The 25,701-nt window shown below is 40.9% G+C and overlaps 1 protein-coding gene across 5 annotated transcripts in view; it reads right to left on the bottom strand.

The window, feature by feature from the left end:
* Positions 1-25,701, bottom strand: part of LOC132395846 (eukaryotic translation initiation factor 4H-like) — a 91,322-nt gene that overhangs the window by 27,952 nt on the left and 37,669 nt on the right. For 4 of the 5 annotated variants that reach the window (XM_059972960.1, XM_059972963.1, XM_059972961.1 and 1 more), the window contains exons 4-5: positions 23,075-23,139; positions 4,628-4,721 (exon numbers count right to left, since the gene is read on the bottom strand). In XM_059972960.1, the coding sequence (XP_059828943.1) occupies positions 4,628-4,721; positions 23,075-23,139 (159 nt within the window). The remainder of the gene's footprint in view (positions 1-4,627; positions 4,722-23,074; positions 23,140-25,701) is intronic. The other variant, XM_059972964.1, reaches the window with a different exon arrangement.

Genomic DNA, 25,701 nt, shown 5'->3' with positions numbered 1-25,701 from the left:
TAGAACTACTTGTTTAGGTGAATGGGCACGGAGCGACCACTCCACACTGAACATCGATGGCTCCTCGGTAGAGATCATTAAGAACACCAAATTTCTTGGTGTTCACCTGGCGGAGAATCTCACCTGGTCCCTCAACACCACCTCCATAGCAAAGAAATCCCAGCAGCATCTCTACTTTCTGCGAAGGCTGAGGGAAGTCCATCTCCCCACCCACCCCCCCCCCCATCCTCATCACATTCTAACAAAGGTTGTACTGAGAGCATCCTGAGCAGCTGCATCACTGCCTGGTTCGGAAATTGAACCATCTCGGATCGCAAGACCCTGCAGCGGATAGTGAGGTCAGCTGAGAAGATCGTCGGGGTCTCTCTTCCCGCCATCATGGACATTTACACTACATGCTGCATCTGCAAAGCAAACAGCATTATAAAGGATCCCACGCACCCCTCATACAAACTCTTCTCCCTCCTGCCGTCTGGGAAGAGGCACCGAAGCATTCGGGCTCTCAGTACCAGACTATGTAACAGTTTCTTCCCCCAAGCTATCAGACTCCTCAATATCCAGAGCCAGGACTGACACCTTATTGTCCTATTGGCTTGTTTATTATTTATTGTAATGCCTGAACTGTTTTGTGCACTTTATGCAGTCCTGGGTAGGTCTGTAGTCTAGTGTAGTTTTTTTCTGTGTTTTTTTTTTAAAGTAGCTCAGTCTAGTTTTTGTACTGTTTCATGTAACAACATTGTCTCATTTTTACTATGCACTGTACCAGCAGTTATGGTCGAAATGACAATAAACTTGACTTGACTTCAAATTCCTCTCTAATTCACTTGCTCCAACTCCATCTTGACCATGCCTCGACCTCGCTCTGATCACTTCTCCTTGAACATGCCACGCTCTGCCTTTGCATCGCATCCATGTGGCTCAGTCTTGCCTTCGCTCACCTCTTCACTTTTTGCAGTGATAGTTTACCACAGAAAACAACAGAGCTCCTTTATGCTACCTTCACTCAAATACTGCCTAGATGACCAGGGCAGCCATCCTAATTTGGAAAAGGACTGTCATGTAGTGCTAGTGAAACCCAAAACAGGTATTGGTGAGGCTATCAGGAAGTACTGCTGTAAGTAAGATTATTGTTCTGTATGTTTATCATCACTTTAAAGATAATTGAGCAAACTAGAATTGGTATCCCCTTTCTTTCTCCCAAGGCCTCCCGTACCATGATCCTTTCCCTTCTCCAGCTCTGTATCCCTTTCGCCAATCACCTTTCCAGCTCTTAGCTTCATCCCACCCCCTCCGGTCTTCTCCTGTCATTTCGCATTTCCCCTTCCCCCTCCTACTTTCAAATCTCTTACTATCTTTCCTTTCAGTTAGTCCTGATTAAGGGTCTCGGCCCAAAACGTCGGCAGTGCTTCTTCCTATAGATGCTGCCTGGCCTGCTGCGTTCTACCAGCATTTTGTGTGTGTTGTTTGAATTTCCAGCATCTGCAGATTTTCTTGTGATTGGTATCCTGTCTTGATTTTAATGTAGAATGAAGGACGTGTAAGGTCACATATTTACAGATTATAATGGAATATACTTCTACTGTTGTTGATAGTACTCAGCTCCTCATGATGTCAAGTTTTGAATGCTATTCAGCAAGATGGTAGTGCTTCCAAACATGGTGGAATGTGCTTTTAACATAAAGTAGAACCTTATATTCTCATCTGCAATAGTCACTCCAACCATAGATGCATCGGTAAGTAGACTGGTGAGGACTAGGTCTAGTGGGTGTATTGGCTCACTCACCACCTGCTGCAGGCCCAGACGGGCATCTATGTCTTTAGGACTTGGCTAGCTTGTTCACAGGTAGTACTTCAGAGCCATTCTTAGTGATGCTCCCCACCAAGACTACATTTTATATCCTTCTTACTCCCAATGCCACTTCCAAGCATAACTCAACCTGTATCTAAGTATTCTCATGACACTAAATTGAGTGGAAAAGAAAATTGTGTAGAGAATATGGAGAGTCTGCAGCGAGATATAGATAGGTTAATTGAGTGGTCAAGGGTCTGACAGATGGAGTACACTGTTGATAAATGTGAGGTCATCCACCTTGGAAGGAAAAATAAAAGATCAGCTTATTTAAATGGTGAATAATTGCAACATGCTGTTGTGCAGAGGGATTTGGGAATGGTTGTGCATGCATCACAAAAGGTTGATTAGTAGGCTCAACAGGTTATCAAGAAGGCAGTAGAGATGACGCCATTAAATATATTTAAGTCATAATATATTTATGCTTTCTGCATAATGAGAGGATTAAAAGAGTTATGTAGAAAAGACAGGTAGGTGAATCTGAGTCTACAGCCAGATCAGCCATGATCTTAATGAATGGCAGAGCAGGCTTAATGGGCCCGATAGCCTACTCCTGCTCTTATTTCTTACATTCTTCTGGTGGAGGATATATTGTGGTAACTAGAAAATAGTCTGGCTATATTTCATCTGATGTCATGGGACTTAATGAAAACTACACTTAATGTTAAATACTCACAACCTGCTGCACACATGCCACAATAGGTTTGTCCTTCCAGTGGAGGAATTACATTAGGACATTAGTTGTGAAGTATGATTCAATGAGTAGCTTAAGAGGCTACTGTGTGACTGGAACACTTCTAATTTGGTCATCAGTAAAATCAGTTGAATTAGGTTGAGCCTGCCATGTCAAAATCTGGTGCCCAGATCCATGCCTACTGAATCTCTGAGCTTTGTCCTTTTGGCAACGGAATGGAAATGCTGAACCTGCCTTGTAAGGCAGTAAGTAAATACTTCTGGCATTTCTGTTTCATTTCAGACATCTAGCATCTGAAGTATTTTATTCTGATTCATTCTTACCACTTTTCAATGTAGCAGTTTTAATAAAACTGAATGGCTTGCTGGACTAATTGTGAGGGGTGAGGGCAATTAAAAATGAACCAACTTACTGCAAGCCTAGAGTAATATACAGACCAGATGGGGTAACAGTGAACCAGCTAGATTGTTTCATCACCATTAATGAGGTCACTTTTGTTTTGAAATTCCATATAATGTTATTAACTTAAAGTTTTTGTATACTATGGTGAGATTTCAAATGTGGTTCTGGATTATTTGTCCATGCCTTTGAACTTCTAACAGGTAATTGAACCATCACACCATCATTCCTATAAAGCAGGACATTTGGGATCACCTAAAGGCCAGTGTAACTGAGTTTGTTTTGAGTTCATAACGAAAAATCAGTTGCATAAAATATATTTTGAATGCAGTATCTAGATATCAATATATCTCTTTCATAAATTATGGAAAAATTATTGAACTAATTTATGAAACTTGGAAGTAAATCATCCATTAAATAAGCAAGTATTCTTAAGCTATGTTCCCTCTAAGTTACAGCACACAAAGGAAATTAATGTGCACAATAACGGTTAATTATCTAAAAATAATGTAGTAATTAATAATTACACTTATTGAAAATAATCTTTTAGCTAAATGTTTCTGTTAACTAGTTAGTGGGTTTTTCAAATACCACAATGCATGTCACTAATTTACGTCACCTCACCTTTCCTGTTCTGGTTTGTACAGCTGCATCACGGCGGCAGCCATCTTTGGCGGACAGTGTTCATATCATAAACTTCATATTTGGTGTTGAGCAAGTTAATGCCTTATGTCTAAAATATCATGACTTTCCAGCTGAAAATACTGTAATAGTTAGTCAGTTTAATGATTTCAAATTTTCCGTGCAAGAAAAAATTAAGTCCAAACTGGTTTCAAACTTTGCTCAAATGGTGGCATTTGTACTTCAAAATGAACAGCTTTGCAACCTTGCACAGCTGATGGACATTGGGGAACCTTTCTTGCGTCTAGTGCGGACTGTGAGCAAGGTTTTAGCCTAATGAATCAACTCAAAAACAAGCTGAGAAACCATTTAGGTGAATGTCATTTGGATATGTTAATGAGAATCAAAAGCTATCAATTGGATAGAAGTTCTATTAGTCTAGATAGAGTTTACAAAGAATGGGTAAATGCCAAAGATAGGAGAGAGAAAAAATAACTGAGTGACTTAAATATGTATGTTATTTTGTATTTATTCTGTGCAGTTTTATGTCAAATATTTTGTAAACCTACATAAACTGTGGCATGTATACATTCAGTGTGCACATACCTTTGTCACAGGAAAACAAAATTGCACAACATAAGATTTTTGCGCACACTGACTACCAAAAATTATATGGAACATTGTTGTTAAGATAGACCTGCACTGACACATCTATGTAAAAGAAAGGAACCTACATCTATGAAAGGAAAGAGACAATATTTCAATTCTCTTTAAAATGTTCCAAAAATATAACATCCATCTTATTTGTTTGGTCCACCATGAGGGAAATGGCCTGACTACTTTTAAATATAGCAACCTCTGTACTTAGATCAAATATTTTGCTTATTAATTATCAACGCAGCAACTGTTAAGCGTCAGCTCAGAGTGTACACACACTGCGAATATGAGCCAACTACTTAACTGTTCACATTACAACATAATTATATTAATAATAACTCAGTTTCACGATACACATAATGAGATGTTAGAATTTATTAGCATGCAGGAGGGAATAAGTCTCTCACCTCCTCTGTCATCTGATCTCCTGAAACCAAAACCACCCTTTTCCTGCTTTCTGCCTTCTGCTATGTCAACCCGAAGAGATCGATCACCGAGAAGCTATGAGAAAAGAGCGCATATGTTTCTTCTGTGGCATTTATTGTTTCCTTTGAATAATTTAATTAGTCTAGTCACATCTATATAATTAGGTTTGTCTTAAAGCTAATATTATTTATTATGTATTATACAATTCTTCCACAGTTCAAACTTTTATTGAGCAGTTTGTTCAAATATAATTGCTTTTAAATTTGTTTCCCAGTTCAGCAAGTCAACATCTTTCAGAAATGTATGGATTTTTCAGTGGGCTACATTTATCTGTTCTGCCTAAGAGATGTGCATGTAAATACACTAATAGAATAAAAGTTTCTGCTTTTAATTCTCCTCCAGAATCTTTCACCAAATTCATTCTCAATGTAATTTTTGCAGGATGATAAACATGGCCTGTCAATAAAACTACACACAAACATGCCTTGAACATACTTAAATACCAACACATATTACTTTGAAAATATCCTTCTTTTTCTAGATCTGCTCAGAGAAGTCTCTTAAATGAATAGTGTTTTCTTATGTAAAGAACCATGGCTATTTTATATTCAAAGTAGTGACTATAGTCAGATATTAAACCAAAGTTTATTGTCAAAACTATAGAACTGTAACAGATGGTGTTCTAGAAGAGTTGAGCAATCATTCATAGTTCTCTGCATTCTAGAAAGGACAACAGAAAGACAGAGGGTGAGAAACCAGAGAACTATAGGCCAATAAGACTGACAAATGTCACCAGGAAAAGACTAAGTTTATTATCAAATACATGGAGTTATAGAGTCATAGAAAACTATGGCATATAAACAGGCCATTCAGCCCATCTAGTCCATGCCGAACCATACAAACTGCCTAGTTCCATTGACCTGCACCCGGACTATAGCCCTCCATACCCAGCCATCCATATACCTATCCAAACTTCTCTGATTCATTGAAATTGAAATCACATCCACCACTTATGCTGGCAGCTTGTGCCAGACTCTCACCACCCTCTGAGTGAAGAAGTTTCCCTTCTTGTTCCCCTGAAATATTTCACCTTTCATCCATGACCATCAGGTTGTAGCCTCACCCAACCTCAGTGGAAAAAGCCCGCTTGCATTTACCTTGTCTGTACTCCTCACAATTTTGTATACCTCTATCAAATCTCACCTCAGTCTTCTATGTTCTAGGCAATAAGGTTCTAATCTATTCATTCTTGTAAATTTTCTCTTCACTCTTTCAACCTTATTTATATGTTTCCTGTAGGTAGGTGACCAAAACTGCACACAATACTCCAAGTTAGGCCTCACAAACGTCTTATACAACTTCAATGTGACATTCCAATGCCTGAAATGAATTGAACTGACTTTATTACTTACATCCTTCATATACATGAGGAGTAAAAATCTTTACATTACATCTCTGTCTAAATGTGCAATGTGCAATTATGGTAATTTATAAAAAATATTATGTACAACAGGATAGTCAATATAGTATAACATAGAAATACAGTTGTGTCAGCATGAGTTCATTAGTCTGAAGGCCTGGTGGAAGAAGCTGTCCCAGAGCCTGTTGGTCCTGGCTTTTATGCTGTGGTACCATTTCCTGGATGATAGCAGCTGGAACAGTTTGTGGTTGGGGTGACTTGGGTCTCCAATGATCCTTTGGGGCCATTTTACATACCTGTCACTGTAAATATCCTGAATAGTGGGAAGTTCACAGCTATAGATGTGATGGGCTGTCCACACTACTCTGTGCAGAGTCCTGCGATTGAGGGAAGTGCAGTTCCCATACCAGGCACTGATGCAGCCAGTACGGATTCTCTCAGTTATGCCCCTATAGAAAGTTTTTTGAATTTGGGGGCCCATACCAAACTTCTTCAACTGACTGAGGTGAGAGAGGTGCTGTTGTGCCTTTTTCACCACATGCTGGCATGTACAGACGACATGAGATTCTCGGTGATGTGGATGCTGAGGACCTTAAAGCTGTTTGCCCTCTCAATGCCATATCCATTGATGCCACTAGGGGTTAGCCTGTCTCCATTCCTCCTGTAGTCCACAAACAACTCCTTTGTTTTTGCGATATTGAGAGAGAGGCTGTTTTCTTGACACCACTGTGGCAGGGTACTCAATACTTTGATCTATGAAGGCCAATGTGCCAAAAGCTTTCTTTGTGACCGTATCAACCTGTGATACCACTTTCAATGAATTATGGACCTGTACTCTGAGATCCCTTTGTTCTACTGAACCTTTCATATAACCATATATCAATTACAGCACGGAAACAGGCCTTCTTGGCCCTTCTAGTCCGTGCCGACGCTTACACTCACCTAGTCCCACTGGCCCGCACTCAGCCCATAGCCTTTCCTATCCATATACCTATCGAATTTTACTTTAAATGACAATATCGAACCTGCCTCTACCACTTCTACTGGAAGCTCATTCCACACAGCTACCACTCTCTGAGTAAACAAAATTCCCCCTCGAGTTACCCTTATTTTGCCCCCTAACTCTCAAATCATGTCCTCTTGTTTGAATCTCCCCTACTCTCAATGGAAAAAGCCTATCCACGTCAACTCGATCTATCCCCTTATTATTTTAAATACCTCTATCAAGTCCCCCCTCAACCTTCTACGCTCCAAAGAATAAAGACCTAACTTGTTCAACCTTTCCCTGTAACTTAGGTGCTGAAACCCAGGTAACATTCTAGTAAATCTTCTCTGTACTCTCTCTATTTTGTTGATATCTTTCCTATAATTTGGTGACCAGAACTGTACACAATACTCCAAATTTGGCCTTACCAATGCCTTGTACAATTTTAACATTACATCCCAACTCCTATACTCAATGCTCTGATTTATAAAGGCGAGCATACCAAAAGCTTTCTTCACCACCCTAGCCGCATGAGATTCCATCTTCAGGGAACTATGCACCATTATTCCTAGATCACTCTGTTCTATTGCATTCTTCAATGCCCTACCATTTACCATGTATGTCCTATTTGGATTATTCCTACCAAAATGTAGCACCTCACAGTTATCAGCATTAAACTCCATCTGCCATCGTTTAGCCCACTCTTCTAACTGGCCTAAATCTCTCTGCAAGCTTTGAAAACCTACTTCATTATCCACAATGCCACCTATCTTAGTATCATCTGCATACTTACTAATCCAATTTATCACCCCATCATCCAGATCATTAATGTATATAACAAACAACATTGGACCCAATATAGATCACTGAGGCACACCACTAGTCACCAGCCTCCAACCTGACAAACAGTTATCCACCACTACTCTCTGGCATCTCCCATCCAGCCACTGTTGAATTCATTTTACTACTTCAATATTAATACCTAACGATTGAACCTTCCTAACTAACCTTCCGTGCGGAACCTTGTCAAAGGCCTTACTGAATAGACAACATCCACTGCTTTACCCTCGTCAACTTTCCTCATAACCTCTTCAAAAAATTCAATAAGATTTGTCAACCATGACCTTCCGTGCACAAATCCATGCTGACTATTCCTAATCAGACCCTGTCTATCCAGATAATTATATATATCATCTCTAAGAATACTTTCCATTAATTTACCCACCACTGACTTCAAACTGACAGGCATATAATTGCTAGGTTTACTCTTAGAACCCTTTTTTAACAATGGAACCACATGAGCAATACGCCAATCCTCCGGCACCATCCCAGTTTCTAATGACATTTGAAATACTTCTGTCAGAGCCCCTGCTATTTCTACACCAACTTCCCTCAAGGTCCTAGGGAATATCCTGTCAGGACCCGGAGATTTATCGACTTTTATATTCCTTAAAAGTGCCAGTACTTCCTCCTCTTTAATTGTCATAGTTTCCATAACTTCCCTACTTGTTTCCCTTACCTTACACAATTCAATATCCTTCTCCTTAGTGAATACCGAAGAAAAGAAATTGTTCAAAATCTCCCCCATTTCTTTCATAGCTGTCCACTCTGTTTCTCTAAGGGGCCAATTTTATCCCTCACTATCCTTTTGCTATTAATATAACAGTAGAAACCCTTCAGATTTATTTTCACCTTATTTGCCAAAGCAACCTCGTATCTTCTTTTAGCTTTTCTAATTTCTTTCTTAAGATTCTTTTTACATTCTTTATATTCCTCGAACACCTCATTTACTCCACGCTGCCTATATTTATTGTAGGCCTCCCTCTTTTTCCAAACCAAGTTTTCAATATCCCTTGAAAACCATGGCGCTCTCAAACTTTTAACCTTTTCTTTCAACCTAACAGGAACATAAAGATTCCGTACTCTCAAAATTTCACCTTTAAATGACCTCCATTTCTCTATTACATCCTTCCCATAAAACAAACTGTCCCAATCCACTTCTTCTAAATCCTTTTGCATCTCCTCAAAGTTAGCCTTTCTCCAATCAAAAATCTCAACCCTGGGTCCAGTCCTATCCTCCATAATTATATTGAAACTAATGGTATTGTGATCACTGGACCCGAAGTGCTCCCCAACACATATGTCCGTCACCTGACCTATCTCATTCCCTATCAGGAGATCCAACACTAGCTCTTCTCTAGTCGGTACCTCTACGTATTGCTGCAAAAAACTATCCTGCACACATTTTACAAACTCCAAACCATCCAGCCCTTTTACAGAATGGGCCTCCCAGTCTATAAGTGAAAAATTAAAATCTCCCACAATCACAACCTTGTGTTTACTACAAATATCTGCTATCTCCTTACAAATTTGTTCCTCCAATTCTCGCTGCCCATTAGGTGGTCTATACACCCCTATAAGTGTTACTGCACCTTTCCCATTCCTCAATTCCACCCAAATAGCCTCTCTTGATGAGCCCTCTAATCTATCCTGCCAAAGCACCGCTGTAATATTTTCTCGGACAAGCAATGCAACAACTCCTCCTCTTGCCCTTCTTTTTCTATGACACCTGAAGCAACGAAATCCAGGAATATTTAGTTGCCAATCACACCCCTCCGGCAACCATGTTTCACAAATAGCTATAACATCATATTTCCAGGTATCAATCCATGCTCTAAGCTCATCCACCTTTTTTACAATGCTCCTAGCATTAAAATAGATGCATTTAAGAAACTTCCAGCTCTTCCTCTCATTTTATCCTTAACAATGTGATCAACTTTATTATCTTTTTCTTCCTTCTCCCCTACATCTTCGGTCTGAGCGCTCCCCTTCTCTATCACTGCCTATCCTCCCTCACACACTGTCTACTAGCTTTCTCTATTTGTGAACTAATCTCCTCTCCCCTAGTCTCTTCAAATTGATTTCCACCCCCCAACCATTCTAGTTTAAAGTCTCCCCAGTAGCCTTAGCAAATCTCCCCGCCAGGATATTGGTCCCCCTAGGATTCAAGTGTAACCCGTCCTTTTTGAACAAGGTCACACCTGTCCCAAAAGAGGTCTCAATGATCCAGAAACTTGAATCCCTGCCCCCTACTCCAATCCCTCAGCCACTCATTTATCCTCCACCTCATTGCATTCCTACTCTCACTATCGTGTGGCATAGCCAGTAATCCTGAGATTACAACCTTTGTGGTCCTTCTTCTCAACTGCCTTCCTAACTCTCTATATTCTCCTTTCAGGATCTCTTCCCTTTTCCTACCTATGTCATTGGTACCTATATGTACCATGACCTCTGGCTCCTCACCCTCCCATTTCAGGATATCTTGGACGCGATCAAAAACATCCCGAACCCTGGCACCAGGGAGGCAAACAACCATCCGGGTCTCCTGATCGCATCCACAGAATCGCCTATCTGACCCCCTAACTATCGAGCCCCCTACTGCCTTCCTCTTCCTTTCCCTACCCTTCTGAGCTACAGGGCCAGACTCTGTGCCGGAGGCATGGCCACTGTTGCTTTCCCCAGGTAGGCTGTCCCCCCCCAACAGTACTCAAACAGGAGTACTTATTGTCAAGGGGTACAGCCACTGGGGTACTCTCTAGTACCTGATTCTTCCTCTTCCCCCTCTTAACTGTGACCCACCTGTCTGCCTCCCGTGGCCCTGGTGTGACCACCTGCCTGTAACTCCTCTCTATCAACTCCTGACTCTCCCTGACCAGATGAAGGTCATTGAATTGCAGCTCCAGTTCCCTAACACGGTCCCTTAGGAGCTGCAGCTCGGCGCACCTGGCGCAGATGTGGACTTCTGGGAGGCTGGGAGACTCCAGGACCTCCCACATCCGACACCGAGAACAACAAGCTGCCCTCACACTCATACTTCCCCTTTCCTCAAATAACAGGAAAATCTGAAACCTAAATCTACCTTGCCTTGCCCACTTCCGCCTAAGCCTATTGAGCCAAAGCCCTTAAACCTACACTCTGCTGCCCACTGTATAAGGCTGTGTCCTTTTTAAATCTTCCCCGTTTCACTGCCCGCCATCACACGCCTGCGCAGTCCCGCCTCTCTTAACTCCATTGAGAGTAAGAAAAATTCAAGATGGCTCCCGCCGCACTCCCATTCTGATCCTCCAACTCCCTTCTCCAAATGAAAAACCAGTTACTTTCAGATCCCTACTGTTCACTGTATCAGACCTACCCTGCTCGTCCTCCCAAAATGCAACACCTCACACTTGGGAAAATCAATCTGACATTTTTCAGCCCATTTTCCCAGCTGGTCCAGATCCCACTGCAAGCTCTGATGGTCTTCCTTGCTGTACACTACAGACCTAATCTTGGTGTCATCTGCAAAACTGCTGAGACAGTTTACCACATTATGATCCAGATTGTTCATATAGATGACATACAACAATGAACCCAGTACCGATCCCTGCAGCACTCCACTAGTCAGGCCTCCAGTCAGAGAGACCACTCTCTGTCTAATCCAATTAATTACCTCATCTTGAATGGCAAACAACTGAACCTTCCCGAACAACCTCCCATGTGGGATCTTTTCAAATGCCTTGCTGAAATCCATGTAGACAAAATCCACTGCCTTGCCTTCATCAACCTTCCTGGTGACTTCCTTGAAAAACTCTATGATCAGTTTGACACGACCTATCACACACAAAGTCATGCTGATTATCGCTAATCAATCCCTGTCTATCCAGATACTCATATATCTGGTTCCTGAAATACCTTCCAACAACTTTCCCAGTACTGATGTCAGGCTCACTGGCCTATAACTTCCTGGTTTATCCTTAGAGCCTTTCTTAAACAACATAACAACATTAGCTATCCTTCAGTCCTCCGGTACACTCATCACATAACATGACTGTCTTGGAAAAAGGAAATTTATTTGAAGTTTATGAAGATGCAGTCAACAGGTTAAATAAGAGGAACTCATGAATGAAATATATTTGGATTTCCAAACAGCATTTGATGTGGTGACACAACTGTAGCTACTCTATAAAAAGAGAGACATGGTATTAAAGGTGAACCTCAAGGTGGTTCACAAAGCTACTCCTTTCACTTCTTTTATGTCTTCTCTTTATTTCAGATGTGGTTCTGTTACTGTTGGACCCTGTTCTCTACTGTCTGGTAGTGTGTTTCCGGACACACAATCTGGAGCTTTGCTGTCTCCAAGAGGGTTCCACCATGCTGGGAACAAAACATGCAGCATGGAGGCCAGGAAGCCAGGTGCCAAGGAAGACTGAAATCAATGAGGAGGGTGCTGAGCGCAAGTGAGTGTTCAACACCACCTACCAGCCTCTCACTCACTGCTGCTGGGAGAGGGCTCTCTCTCCCTCTCACTTGCTGCTCTCAAGAGAAGGTCCTTGCATTCGAATGATCTCTCCCTCAGTGCTGTCAGAGGATGGTGCCAGAGCAAGGTTTAATCACCATGGTCTGTAGATCAGGACTCTAATTCAGGTTTATCATGTGCTCTAGTTTCTGGTCACTTCTTTTTTTGTTGCTACTTTGGAGTGATTTTTGAAACAGGGCAGTCCGCAGATAATGAACGCTGAGCTGAACTGAAATATGCCTTTTGATTTAGTGTATTTTCACTCTTTCTGTGTTGTAGTTTGCGCATCGGAGGGGGTCGATGTTTTTCTTTTCTTTGAACGTGTTGGTTTGTGTTTCTTTGTTCCATGGTTGCATATACTTGATAATAAATGTACTTTGAATCTTTGAAGGATAATATATATGGACAGAGTTTTGATTACAAGACACACAAAAAGAACGTAAGGTTAAAAATCATTTTCCGACGGGCAATCTGTACCTTGTTGGGTGCCAGGCATACTTATAAGACAAGAAGTCCAAGATTATTAGCAATAAAGGAAGATGGGAAGGTAAGTTATGAGGAATGACATAAAAAGTCTGATGCAAAGATAAGGTTAGTGAGCAAAAATTAAAGTTAGTGAATTGGCAGGTGGAATATAATGTAGGGAAATGTTGCAATATCCATTGGGGGGGAAGAATAGAAAAGGATGCACGTTACTTAAATGGTATGAGACAATGAATTCTGGTCTTCATTGAGAACTGAGTGTCCTTATATAAGAAGCACAGAAAGCTAGCATGCAGATCCAGTTGGTAAAAAAGACAGTGGAATGTTGGTCTTTATTATAGGAGGGATTCCATACAAGAGCAGGGGAGTCTTGCAACAGTTGCATGTGGCTTTGCTGAGGCCATATCTGGAGTAATCAGCATACTTAAGCATGGATATACTTGGCTTCGAGATTGTATGGATTATTTAAATTGTTTTCTGGAATGAAACTGTGTTATGAAAAAAGACTAAGTAGGTTGTGTCAGTATTTATAAGTGTTTAGATGGCTAAGGCAGATACGATTCTTTGGGTTGATCCAATGAATATATTTCCCCTGGTGGGGGAATCAGCAATGTGGGAGCATAGTCACAAAATATCAATTAGGTTTGAGCTGAGGAAGCATTTCTCTTAGTGGTTCAGAATCTCTTGAATTTTCTTCTGTAGGCTGAAAGAGCATTACTTTAGGGCCAAGGTGCAACAAGCAGTAGCAACAATCACACACGGCACAAAGCACATACAGCGCATATAAGATAGCAAGCACGTATGTCAGCAAAATATAGTCTCACAAATATATATAGTCCAAGACCTTGAGCCTATGAATGTTGCAGAAATCTGCAGCTGAACACAATATGGTGTCTTCTACCAAATGAACACTGAGGGCTGCCTGGACACTGCACCACACCACCCACAGTGGAGTGTACCAATCGGACCCCTCACTCCTGGGGGCTGTAAACAGGCAACACCACAGCTTGAGGCCTAGTCCTCGCTACAACCAAGGCCATGTAGCTTCCCCCGCTGTCCACCAACAAATCAGTGAATCAGACATGCAACATTCCACATTAACAATGTCAAACAGGGCCTTGCAATCACAAGAAAAGTGACTACTTGTTGTTAGACTGCACACGTCTTTCATGCACCAATGCCTCTGATGCAGGCAGCAGCCAATCCACACCAAGTTCAACTGCTTCAGTTTCTTCACTGATGAGAAACTCACTAACAGGGTAGACCTGCAGTACTTTAAGTTCTTAATGTTCAACAGGATCTTGAAATCGTAAAAAATGTTTAAAAAGGACAAATGCACCTTTCGTTAACCATGTAGAAGCTGCTGCGATGGAACATACCACCATCTTACCAGAAGGAAAATGCTGAGGACAACAGTAAGGACAGCCACGATTTAGAAAATGACATAGTCTTGAGGAGCAAAAGGATCCACTCTGGATCCTATTTCTTTGTGCAGTAGTTGTGTGAGGATTGGAAAGGAAATTCAGTAACATCACAGAGACAGGGAGACAGTTGTGAATTCATTACCAATCGTCTATCTTAACCTTGCTGTTATATAACAGGAGATGGCCAAATAAGAACAAAGCAAACCCAAAAGCTAGTATGTCAGAGTGCAGAAATGTGGCTTTCTGATTTGTCATATCCTGAGATCAACCGGATGTTAAAACTTATTCAACTTCTTTGAAGGTATTCATATTGATTTGTTCCAGTTCTATGAAGCAAAGGAGAATTGGTGCAAAGCTATAAATGTACACCGGTAGTACAGTCAGGTAAGGGAACAGCAGACAGCAATTCATGATACACTCAGTGCAACCTTGATAGCGCTTAAAGAAAAGACAGAAAAATTAGTTTAAAGTATGAACACAATCAAAGTACATGTATTTGCTTTCAGAACCACAATTCCCATTAAATAGCTGAAGTTTTTCGGCATTGCTCTCAATGGTGTGGAGTCCAGGGTATAGAGATGGTGCTTAGCCATAAACCTTACTTATTGACGTAAAACGCTCCCAAAGTACCCCATGTAGATGAAGTAGTGAAAACAGCTTTTCCCCCCAGATCAATTATAAAGACGAATTGTGGTCGTGTTTGATGAAGGGTCTCAGCCCGGAACGTCGACTGTTTACTTTTTTCCATAGACGCTGCCTGGCTGCTGAGTTTCTCCAGCATTTTGTGTGTGTTGCTTGGATTTCCAGCATCTGCAGAATTTCTCTGATTTGTCATTTGGAGGTTTATATTTTTTCATTAAGCTAAACACCTAACTCATTGTTCATACGTCTTTATGTTGGATTGTATTCTTGTCAAAAAAAATACTGTTAGTTTATTTACCATGATCAATGCCGTAGTAAAATTTAATTCAGAAAGAGACATAGTCTAGTCTATTCAAGAGACATAATCTAGTAGCAAAATATATCCTTTGAGGCAGAATGCTTTGCATTGGTTATCTGTCATGAATAAATCAGTCCTCAAGTTCTTTGCTTATTTTTCTTCGATGTCCTCTCTCACATATTTTGGCCTATTTTAGGCACTTTCATTGATAGATGGAGAAGAGGTATTCAAACTTATGATTGTCAATCAAAAGTAAACTGCAGAGTAGTTGAACAGAGGTCACTAGTAAATTTTGGGAGCTGTAAGTCAATCATTACAGATGGTTCCTGAACTCCAGTTCAAATATTTGAAACACAGGAAAAGGGTAGACCTCCAGAAATTTAGAATAGCAAAGTTTTAGGGATGAGTAATGTACTTTAAAATTTAAATACTGTATGCCAGTGACGCAAGAAACCTTATTTCTCAGGTCCTTCCTTTTATAAGAAAACAAAAAGTTCTTTGATGAACAACTTTTTTTTATTCTTCATTCCCTTTCTTCTTCTTGCTAGCTTTTTGACTTGCTAAACTATTATTCTGAGTGGTAATGATGACCTACTGACATTCTTATAAATCTCTTCATTTATGATTTAGTGCCTGCCTCACACATACAATGCCTTAGGTTCTAAGCTATCTAAGGCTCTCGGATACAATATCTCTTTGACAATATGTATCAAATATGATGGCAGAATCTAGTATTAATGGTAAGACTCTTGGCAGTGTGGAGGATCAGAGGGATCTTGGGGTCCAAGTCCATAGGACACTCAAAGCTGCTGAGCAGGTTGACTCTGTGGTTAAGAAGGCGTATGGTGTATTGGCCTTCATCAACTGTGCGATTGAGTTTAGGAGCCGAGAGGTAATGTTGTCACTACATAGGACTCTGGTCAGGCCCCACTTGAAGTACTGTGTTCAGTTCTGGTCACCTCACTACAGGAAGGATGTAGAAGCCATAGAAAGGGTGCACAGGAGATTTACAAGGATGTTGCCTGGATTGGGGAGCATGCCTTATGAAAACAGTTTGAGTGAACTTGGCCTTTTTTCCTTGGAGCGACGGAGGATGAGAGGTGACCTGATAGAGGTGTACAAGATGATGAGAGGCATTGATTGTGTGGATAGTCAGAGGCTTTTTCCCAAGCTGAAACAGTTGCCACAAGAGGACACAGGTTTAAGGTGCTTGGAAGTAGGTATTTAGGAGATGTCAGGGGTAAGTTTTTTTACACAGAGTGTGGTGAGTGCGTGGAATGGGCTGCCACCAACGGTGGTGGAGGCGGATATGATAGGGTCTTTTAGGAGACTTTTGGATAGGTACATGGAACTTAGAAAAATATAGGGCTATGGGTAAGCCCTAAGGTAGGGACATGTTCGGCACAACTTTGTGGGCCAAAGGGCCTGTATTGTGCTGTAGGTTTTCTATGCTTCTATGTAGCATCTATTGCGTTTCTTCCTGGGACATGCACAAGAAAACCAGTGTGATCATTTGTGCATGCCACATTTGGCAAATAATGTTAATGCCACTAAAATCTTTTCTGGGAGATTTTGCACAACAATGTGATGAGGGTTATACCCCCATTCTTCTACCTTCACGCTGGAATATGTGCATACCCTATCATCTCCTTGTTTATGCACATTCACTGGAAACTACATTTAGAGTTTGTAAACCTATTTTGAATGCCATGGCATATCTCAAGTGATGAAAAATTCAAATCTGCTTATGTCAGGTTCCTCAGAAAATGACATTCAACTTCTGCTTCTTCATATCAGTGACAGCTTTAATGAATTCAGCATGGCAAATAAGGCATCAAAGAAGAAGTGAATGAAACATTGATTGCTTTCATATCTCCGAAGCAATTTAAGATTTAAACTTGAAATGCTGTCACCATTTTGACTGCTATTGATAACAATCTTAAATATTTCTCTTCAATTCCAGGAGATATTCCTGGCAGGGCACAATTCATGGTACAAGTGATGCACAGTTTTGTTAGGCACCGTGTCCAGGGTCAAAATGCATCTATCTCATAACTTCAACATTTTGTGTTCTTTCAACTCATTCAACAAAGAAAGATTTCTTGGCCTCTATGCTGCCAGCATGGGCTTTAGCAGCTAAATTGCATTTTACAAATATCTGGCTTTCCCCATATCAGAATTCAATTTCTCTACAGTTAATTAAAAAAATGCAATAATCATGGTGACAAAATGACTATGGGTGATTAGGAGCGTGTTTCTGCGTGTGTTTGCATGTGCATATGCGTATGTATAAAATATTCTAGATGGATCAAAGCAAGAAGTCAGTCCAGCAAAGATTGATTCTCATTGCTGGCCTACAAGACTGGTGAAGGCCATGCTGGATTGATGGAATTAATGAATTAGAACCGGTGGGGTATGAATGTTTATGACTGTCATGGTCATTTTTGATTGTCTGTTGATTTTGTCCAGAGGAATGCTATGCACTTGGATGAGGCAGAACTCTGTAATCAAGTAGCAGTGAGCCACTTACTTCAGTCTTCTGAAGGCCACATGTTCCATCATGCTGCCTGCTCTGCAGACAGAAGCTCTGGTGGCTGGAGAGCCAACTCCAGATGTTCTGTTCTCCGTAGCTTCCTGCTATGGAGATGTGAGATTGAAAACCTGGCTGAGTGGTGCCATAACAACAACCTCTCACTCAATGTCAGCAAGACCAAGGAGCTGATTATTGACTTCAGGAGGAGGACACTGGAGGTCCATGAGCCAGTCCTCACCTAAGGATCAGAGGTGGAGAGGGTCGCAACTGTAAACTCCTCAGTATTATTATTTTGAAGGACCTGTTCTGGGCCCAGCATGCAAGTGCAATTACAAAGAAAGCATGGCAGCTTCCTTAAGAGTTTGTGAAAATTCCTCTTGATATCTAAAACACTGACAAACTTCTGTAGATGTGCAGGGGACAGCATATTGACTGGCTGCATATCACAGCCTGCCGTGGAAACACCAATGGCCATGAACAGAAAATCCTACTAAATGTAGCGGGTACAGCCTAGTCCATCACAGGTAAAACCCTCGCCCCATTGGGCACATCGACATGAAATGTTATTGCAGGAAAGCAGTATCCATCATCATGGACCCCCACTACCCAGAACATGCTCCCTTCTCACTGCTGCCACCATGAAGAAGGTACTGTGAGGAGTCTCAGCACTCACACCACAAGGTTCAGGAACAGTTATCACCCTCAACCATCAGGCTCTTGTACCAATCAGTATCTATTTTGCATGAATCAAGCTCGTTGTTGATTAAGAACAAAGAGCCATGAATTACCAGTTGTCACTTGCTGGGAAGAAGGTATTAATGGATGCTGGCTGGAACAGAGCCAATAAAAAGGTGTTAAAAGTCAGACACATGACCTACTGGAATGCTACATGTGAATTGATATGAATACAAAGGTGGTCACTTTAATTGCACTATCAGCAATAATTCCGGAGAATCACCAGCGAGAGGAAGAACCCCCACGTGAGGAACTGGGAGAAGGAAGGATCGATCGTCTGGTCAACGGAGATCCCCTATTTCAGTGTTATAAATTGGACAAGTTGTTTGAGGGACAAAGGGAACAGTAGAATACATGGGTTAAGTTGCTGACTTGGGGTCAACACAGTTCGTGCAGGGACAATAAATTGTGAGCGTCCATTAATTATGAATTTCCTAACCTAGTTCCATTGAAGAACTATATACTGTATATAGATAGATAGGTAAATGCAAACAGGATTTTTCTGCTGAGGTTGGGTGGGACTACAACCAGAGATCATGGGCTAAGGGTGAAAGACAAAAAGTTTAAGAGACACATGAGGAAATGAGGGAAACTTCTTCATTCAGAGGTTTGTGAGAGTGTGCATGTGAGCTTGATTTCAACATTTAAGAGAGGTTTGGAATGGTACATGGATAGTAGGGGTAAGGTCAATGGAAGTAGACAGTTTAAATGGTTTGGCACAAACTTGATGAGCCAAAAGGTCTGTTTCTAAGACTCTAATCAGAATTTTTGTCTGCATGGTCTAGCTTATTCAGTCTGCAACACTGCGCTTTTATCATCACAATTACTATAAAATTAAGGAAACAAATAAATATATTGGTAGAATTCCAACTATGAAACTTAGAGTGAGTGAGAAGATGTATATTAGTGACATGGCCAACTCAGCACTGGTCAGTTTTATTTCTCTGCTACCACAAGAGCCATAAATCTCCTTGAAATGATTATCTTTTTGCACAAACACCCTCTGAACAGGATCTCTTTATCTCTCTCAAATGTACCTTAAGGGGTCCCTCTCTCAGCATCCTTCAATGCAAAACAATTAATACTGATCCACACTCATATTTCCCATTGTTTCACCCCAACCAAAACAAAACTTCCTTGGGGCATTTTGATTAGATTTCTACCTCTGCTTTCCTTTATAGTTTTCTGGGAGCCGAGTCAATTTAGTTACAATGGCTATCTTCCATTGCAAGCCATTTGGTTATCTCTTCTACCAACATTTAAAATTCATCTGAATGATCCTTGTCCTTCCTCAAAGGGAATCTCCTCTCTTTCCCCTGCTCACAGCTCCTCTTTCTTCTCTAAGCAGGAATGTTGCTTAAATAAACTAATATGAACATTGTTCAGGGATTTTTGGGAGTGTTCATGATTAATGCTGAAACCTTAATTTCATCCACACTCGACTTCTTACACTTAGTTCTATCATGTTTATTCAGGTATTCCTTTGAAGGTGATTTTTTTTGGCTCTTCAGTTGGCATAAACCAGAAATACTTAATGCAACACATGAATGATAAAGCCAACTAAAGGATTAAAACATCCAGGCTTCAGTAAAATCTGGATGGAACTCACTGACTGCATAACTTAAAATGCATAACAACCATGTTTCTGTGACCATTATCATCTGATCAAAGTTTGCCTGGAGTCTCTATATTAGAATGAAGTTCCTATGATTGCATTCATTTGGGGGATGCTCATCTTATTGCCTTCAGATACAGGGATTTATTTCTATTTCATATACTGAAATCACAACATCTTTAAAATCAATTTAAATAAATTTAAGTTCAATTAACAATCACCTTTTGTTAACTATAAATTGAAAACTCTGTTGAGCTTGTTTGTCAGTTGTGGCAATTACTTGAATTTCATTTTAAATTAGTTTAACACAGTAACCTTGAATCTCCCATTCATTCTTAATTATGTTTTAATGAACATTGACAAGATGCAGAGCTGCGCTGAGAAACGGTTCAACTCAGGAAAATGTGAAGTGATTCACTTTGGAAGATCCAATTTGAAGGCAACATACAGGGTTACTGGCAGGATTCTTAGCAGTGAGAAGGAATAGAGCGATCTTGGGGTCTACATGCATAGATCCCTCAAAGTTGCCACACAAGTTGATAGGGTTGTTAAGAAGGTGTATGGTGTGTTGGCCTACAGTTCAAGTTTGTCATTCAACCATACATGAATACAGCCAAATGAAACAGCGTTTTTTCAGGGCCAAGGTGTAAAGCACAATACCAACAACCATACACAGCACAAGACACATACAGCACACATAAGATAGAAGTAAACATACAATTATGTCTTGCAGATTGATGTGTGTTTTGGGCATGAACAAGCCCACAACAGTCCACAAATGAAAGCAATCCAGCTTGTTTTCCACTGAGCGAACACTGGAGAGCAGCACCGATGGGTTGGGACTCCATGCCACACCACCTCTGCTATCTTCTCTCTTGGGCAGCTGCAACAGGCAAGACCACAGCCTGAAGCCTAGTGCATGCTGCGACCAAGTCCTTGCAGCTCCCCTGTCATCGGTCATGCACTAGACCAATGAACCAGGCTTGCAATATTCTACATTACCAATGTCCGACAGTGTCTTGAGATCACAAGATAAACATCCAAGACAATCACTCACTGTTACAACCCGCACCACCTTCGTGCACCATCTCTGATAACTTTCTGAAGCAAGCAGCAACACAGTCCACACCAAGCCCAGCTTCTCCATCTCCCCGACTATCTAGCAACTCACTGGTGGAGTAGATCTGCAATACTTGATGTTTTTGATAATCAGCAGTGTTTTACAATTGTAAAAGAGACATAAAGAACAAACAATTGCATCTCTGGTTGGACGTAGAATGTGCCACTATCTTCCCGAAGATTATTAATCAGAGGTTTGAGACCAAGAGCTTCAAGGTAATGTTGCAGCTCTATAAAACACTGGTTAGACCACACCTGGAATATTGTGCTCAGTTCTGATTGTTTCATTATAGGAAGGATGTGGAAGCTTTGCAGAGGGTGCAGAGAATGATTTACCAGGATGCCGACTGAACTTGGGGGCAAGTCTTATGAAGACAGCTTGAGCAGGCTCAGGCTTTTTTCTTTGGAGCAATTGAGGATAAGAGGTAACTTGATAAGATGATAAGAGGCGTAGATTGAACGGGTAGCCAGAGATGTTTTCCTAGAACAGAAATGCCAATACAAGGAGGCATACTTTTAAGGTGAGTGGAGGAAAGTATGTGGGGGGGGGGGGGGGCAGGGAATGCCAGAGATAAGTTCTTTATATGGAAAGTGGTGGTTACATGGAATGCCCTACCAGGGGTAGTGGTAGAAGAGAAAGATAAATTAGGGGCATTTAAGAAACTCTTACCTAAGTACATGGATAATAGAAAAATGTAAGTCTATGTAGGAGGGAAGGGATAGATTGACCTTAGAGGAGGTTAAAGTGTTAGCATAACATTGTGGGTGAATTTTCTATGTCCTATGCTGCTTGAGTGCACAGATCCAGTAAAGGTTTTGTATTCAAGTTCATGTTAGAGGAATTTATACGCTAACAGCATAGAAAAAACAGCCCAAAGATTTAATGCACCTAAACATTGAAGAGAAGATCATCTGACTCATGATCTAACCTTCATAATGTAAATGACAAGCTCAACACTTATAATTAGATGACACACTTAACAAACATGACATGTAAAGTATGTTTTCACGTCACAGAAATATTGTCACAGTATTGCTGGTAAATGGCAGCAGGTCCACATTATCTGACCAACACCTTCCTGAACTTGTTGGCTGAGCTCTGCCAGTGATTTTCTTTCCTCATCCCACTCCAGGACACCACATGGAATTCAATTAAACTGAGATTCCCTAGCATTTATACCAGGGAATCTGCTCTCAGACACTCACCAGAAAAAATACAGGGCTCTCCAAGGGAGAAAGCAAAGAATAGATTGCTTTTTGAAATTATTTGCACTTTAATGTTTTTAGTGATTTAAAACCATGTACTAAGTGATGAGATTGACCTTATTTGTATTGTTTTACTCTTGATAGTCTGTAATGCAAGGGAAAGGCTTTGTTCACTCCCAGAGGGTTCCAGAGCAACATTTGTTCTGGTCCACCCAACTTACCTGATAACCTTGTTCAAGCTCTTGACATTATCTGGGGTCTCACTGATTATCTCCAGGATCAGCTCAGCCTGCAAGTTCAGCCTTAAGGACTGACAGCATGTCAAGATTAAGTAATAGAGACTGGTCAGTGGAGGCACCAGGCCTCACTAAGTAAATACAAACTATTAGATTTGTTACCTTAAAACAATATTCGCACAAACTTAGATCTATCCTGACAGCATCTTTATTAATTTTGGAACCAACACCAAACTCTAATTATATTCTTTAAGTCTGGTAATGTTTATCAATTCTATTTATTTCTATTGCATAGATGGTGTACAGTGCAATAATTAAAAGAATGTTACAGTAGAAAATGTCTGCAGAGCAGTTTTAAATATATGTCCAAATGACCAAACATAAAATAGGTACTTACAGCACCATCATAGGTCAGGGCTTCTTTAAGAGATTCCAGGTCATTAAATTCGACATAACAAAAGCCTGAAAAATATTTAAATCTGATTTTATGGATTTGACTGACGCTACACCTACTAATGTTGGTAAAACCAATGAATTAACAGCTTTTAATACAAATGAATTGAAGTATTGAAAAAGTGGTTAAAATTCCATTTTGTCAGAGAATCAATGGGCTATTCAATCATCGGTGGCATCGTGACTAATGTACATGACTAGGTGCACTACCCAGATGGGCATTTAACATTAAGCAAATTTGGGAATTGGTAGAGCTAGTTAATGCAATGCACTCTTCCGACACTTGCCCCTTGGGTCTGCTTATTTCCAAGCGAAATACCCTGAAACAATTGGATATCACCTGGATTTTACCTGCTGTTTCACCTGTGCTGGAGAAGGTTGAGGTATCCTTGGAGATTAACCACCACTTTATAGATCACAGAGAACAGGAACTCAATCTTGGTGACTTTTGTTTCTGCAACAATTCATTACCTCATCACACACTTTAACAGATGACTGGTACTGGTCAAGAGACAGCAGCAATGTTATATACTATCTGGTATTTCTTCCAAAACAATTTTTGATGACTTGATACTCGCAGAATATTTTCAAGTCGTGAGAATGTTACTGTGTGACACCAGGAGACTGATTTACAGCTTCACTTAATGGACAGTGTAATCTGACAGGATATTTGCCCATTAGAGAGTTTGGTGTTTGTATTATTTAGTGTTAACAAGCTCTGATAAAATACACAGTGAAATCTGCATATACAGAGCTATCCGCTTGTGGATTTTGAGCGTGAGTTTTGGAAAAGTGAGTTGGGCCAGTTGGGACATTCAATAGGCTTGAGATTCGCAGAACTGCCGGCTCGTGGATTTTGAGCACGCTTTGAAAAAGCCAGTAGGGTCAGTCAGGACATTTGGCAGGCTTGAGAGATTGCGTAGTTAGCCCTTTGTTAAGGGCCAATTAAAAAGAAGTTAGGTTTAAGTGGAGCAGCCATTGTGTGAGTGGGCCAGTGTTAGAATAGAGAGGTTAATGCTTTGGCTCAAGAGGCTTAGGAGAGGTGAGGCAAAGGCTAATGTAGGTTTCTGGTAAATGTCTTTGTTTCTTTTCTTCTTATTGTGCAATTAGAGCAGGTTAGTGGAATGCTCCTCTTACAGGAAGACAGGGAAACCTTCAGTATCCATTATGAAACAAGCAAGGAGAAACAACACATAAACGCAAAAAGATTCTGCAGATGCTGGAAATCCAGAGTAACATACACTAAGTGCTGGAGGAACTCAGCAGGTCAGGCAGTATTGATGGAAAGGAATAAAGAGTCAATGTTTCAGGTGAAACATTTCATCAGGACTGGAAAGGAAGGGGGAGGAAGCCAGAATAGAAGCTGGGGCAGGGGTAGGAGAATAAGCTAACAGGTGAATATTACTTCCCAGGAAGGACACGTGAATGTGGTCTCATCAAGTTGCATTTGGACAGAAATTATCCACTGTTCTTTCCATTTGTATCAGAACTGGCCACTTTTTGCTGTGATTCCTCCCTTTTTCTTTCATTTGCATATTTTAGTTTGCTGAGCTCAGAAAGAACTTAAATACTCCTTAACAGCCACATTATTTCACTCGATTGGAGAAATTCCCTTTGGCCACCAATTGCCCTCCTCTACCTTCTTGCCTGGCACTTCCTGGTCAGAGACACACGAGACTGCAGGTGCCAGAATCTGGAGCAACAGTTTACTGAAGGAACTCAGCAGATCGTACAGCATCTGTTGAGGAGAAAGTATCCATTGATGTAAAAACCCTGCATCGGTATATATCGCACTGGTTAAGATTTTTACTGCTATGCTGTAGTTATTTCATTTAGCAGTACTTTAAGGGCATTCTGTTCTGCATTTAGCATGTTTGGGTTTGAGCTAAAGGGGCTATGTTGTTCAACTTACGAATGTTGTGACAGCCAATCAGGATGGTGAAATTAGTAGCAGGATCTAGAAAACACTGGGTGAAGAGGTTTTTGTGACGGACCCTGGTGTGGGTCAAGGTCTTTTTGGCGGGAGCTGGGAGAGGACAGAAGGGAAGATGGCTGAGGATGCTGTTCCTGTTGCACAAGGTGCTTTGGGCAGATCAATGGCTTCTTGGAGGAAGGACCAATAATCCCGTGGGGGAGCCTCTTTGTTCGAGATGGATTTCGAGTGACATTCAGAAGGTGGTGTGTGCTTTCACATAGACCATGAGTTAACTGTAATGGACAATTTTTATTTATTTTTTATTACTAGCTGTTCGATAAAGCTGAAATTTTATGCATAACTTCTTTCTGATGACTAATTGCATGGGGGCAGTATTTACACAGTATTCGCACTGCTCAGGAATCGGGGGTGGGGGGGGAGTCGAGACATCCCAACTTCCCGGTTTTGGAAGGTCCTAAGTCATACGGACCGCAGACGTATGGAGGTTGAGGAAGGTGTTTTTCTCACCGCTGAGTCCAGTGGCTGTTAGCTAGGCTGATAAAAAGGGGTTTCAAGTAGTGATATCACATTTGTCCAGGGGTTGGAAAACATCTGTCATCATTGTTAGTTGGATATATAGGGTCATTCTCGAGATG

The sequence above is a fragment of the Hypanus sabinus genome, chromosome 6 (assembly GCF_030144855.1).
Source record: "Hypanus sabinus isolate sHypSab1 chromosome 6, sHypSab1.hap1, whole genome shotgun sequence".
In the NCBI taxonomy this organism is placed as follows: domain Eukaryota; kingdom Metazoa; phylum Chordata; class Chondrichthyes; order Myliobatiformes; family Dasyatidae; genus Hypanus; species Hypanus sabinus.
The sequence above is the reverse complement of the archived record's forward strand: the minus strand, read 5'-3'. Positions and strand labels throughout refer to the sequence as shown.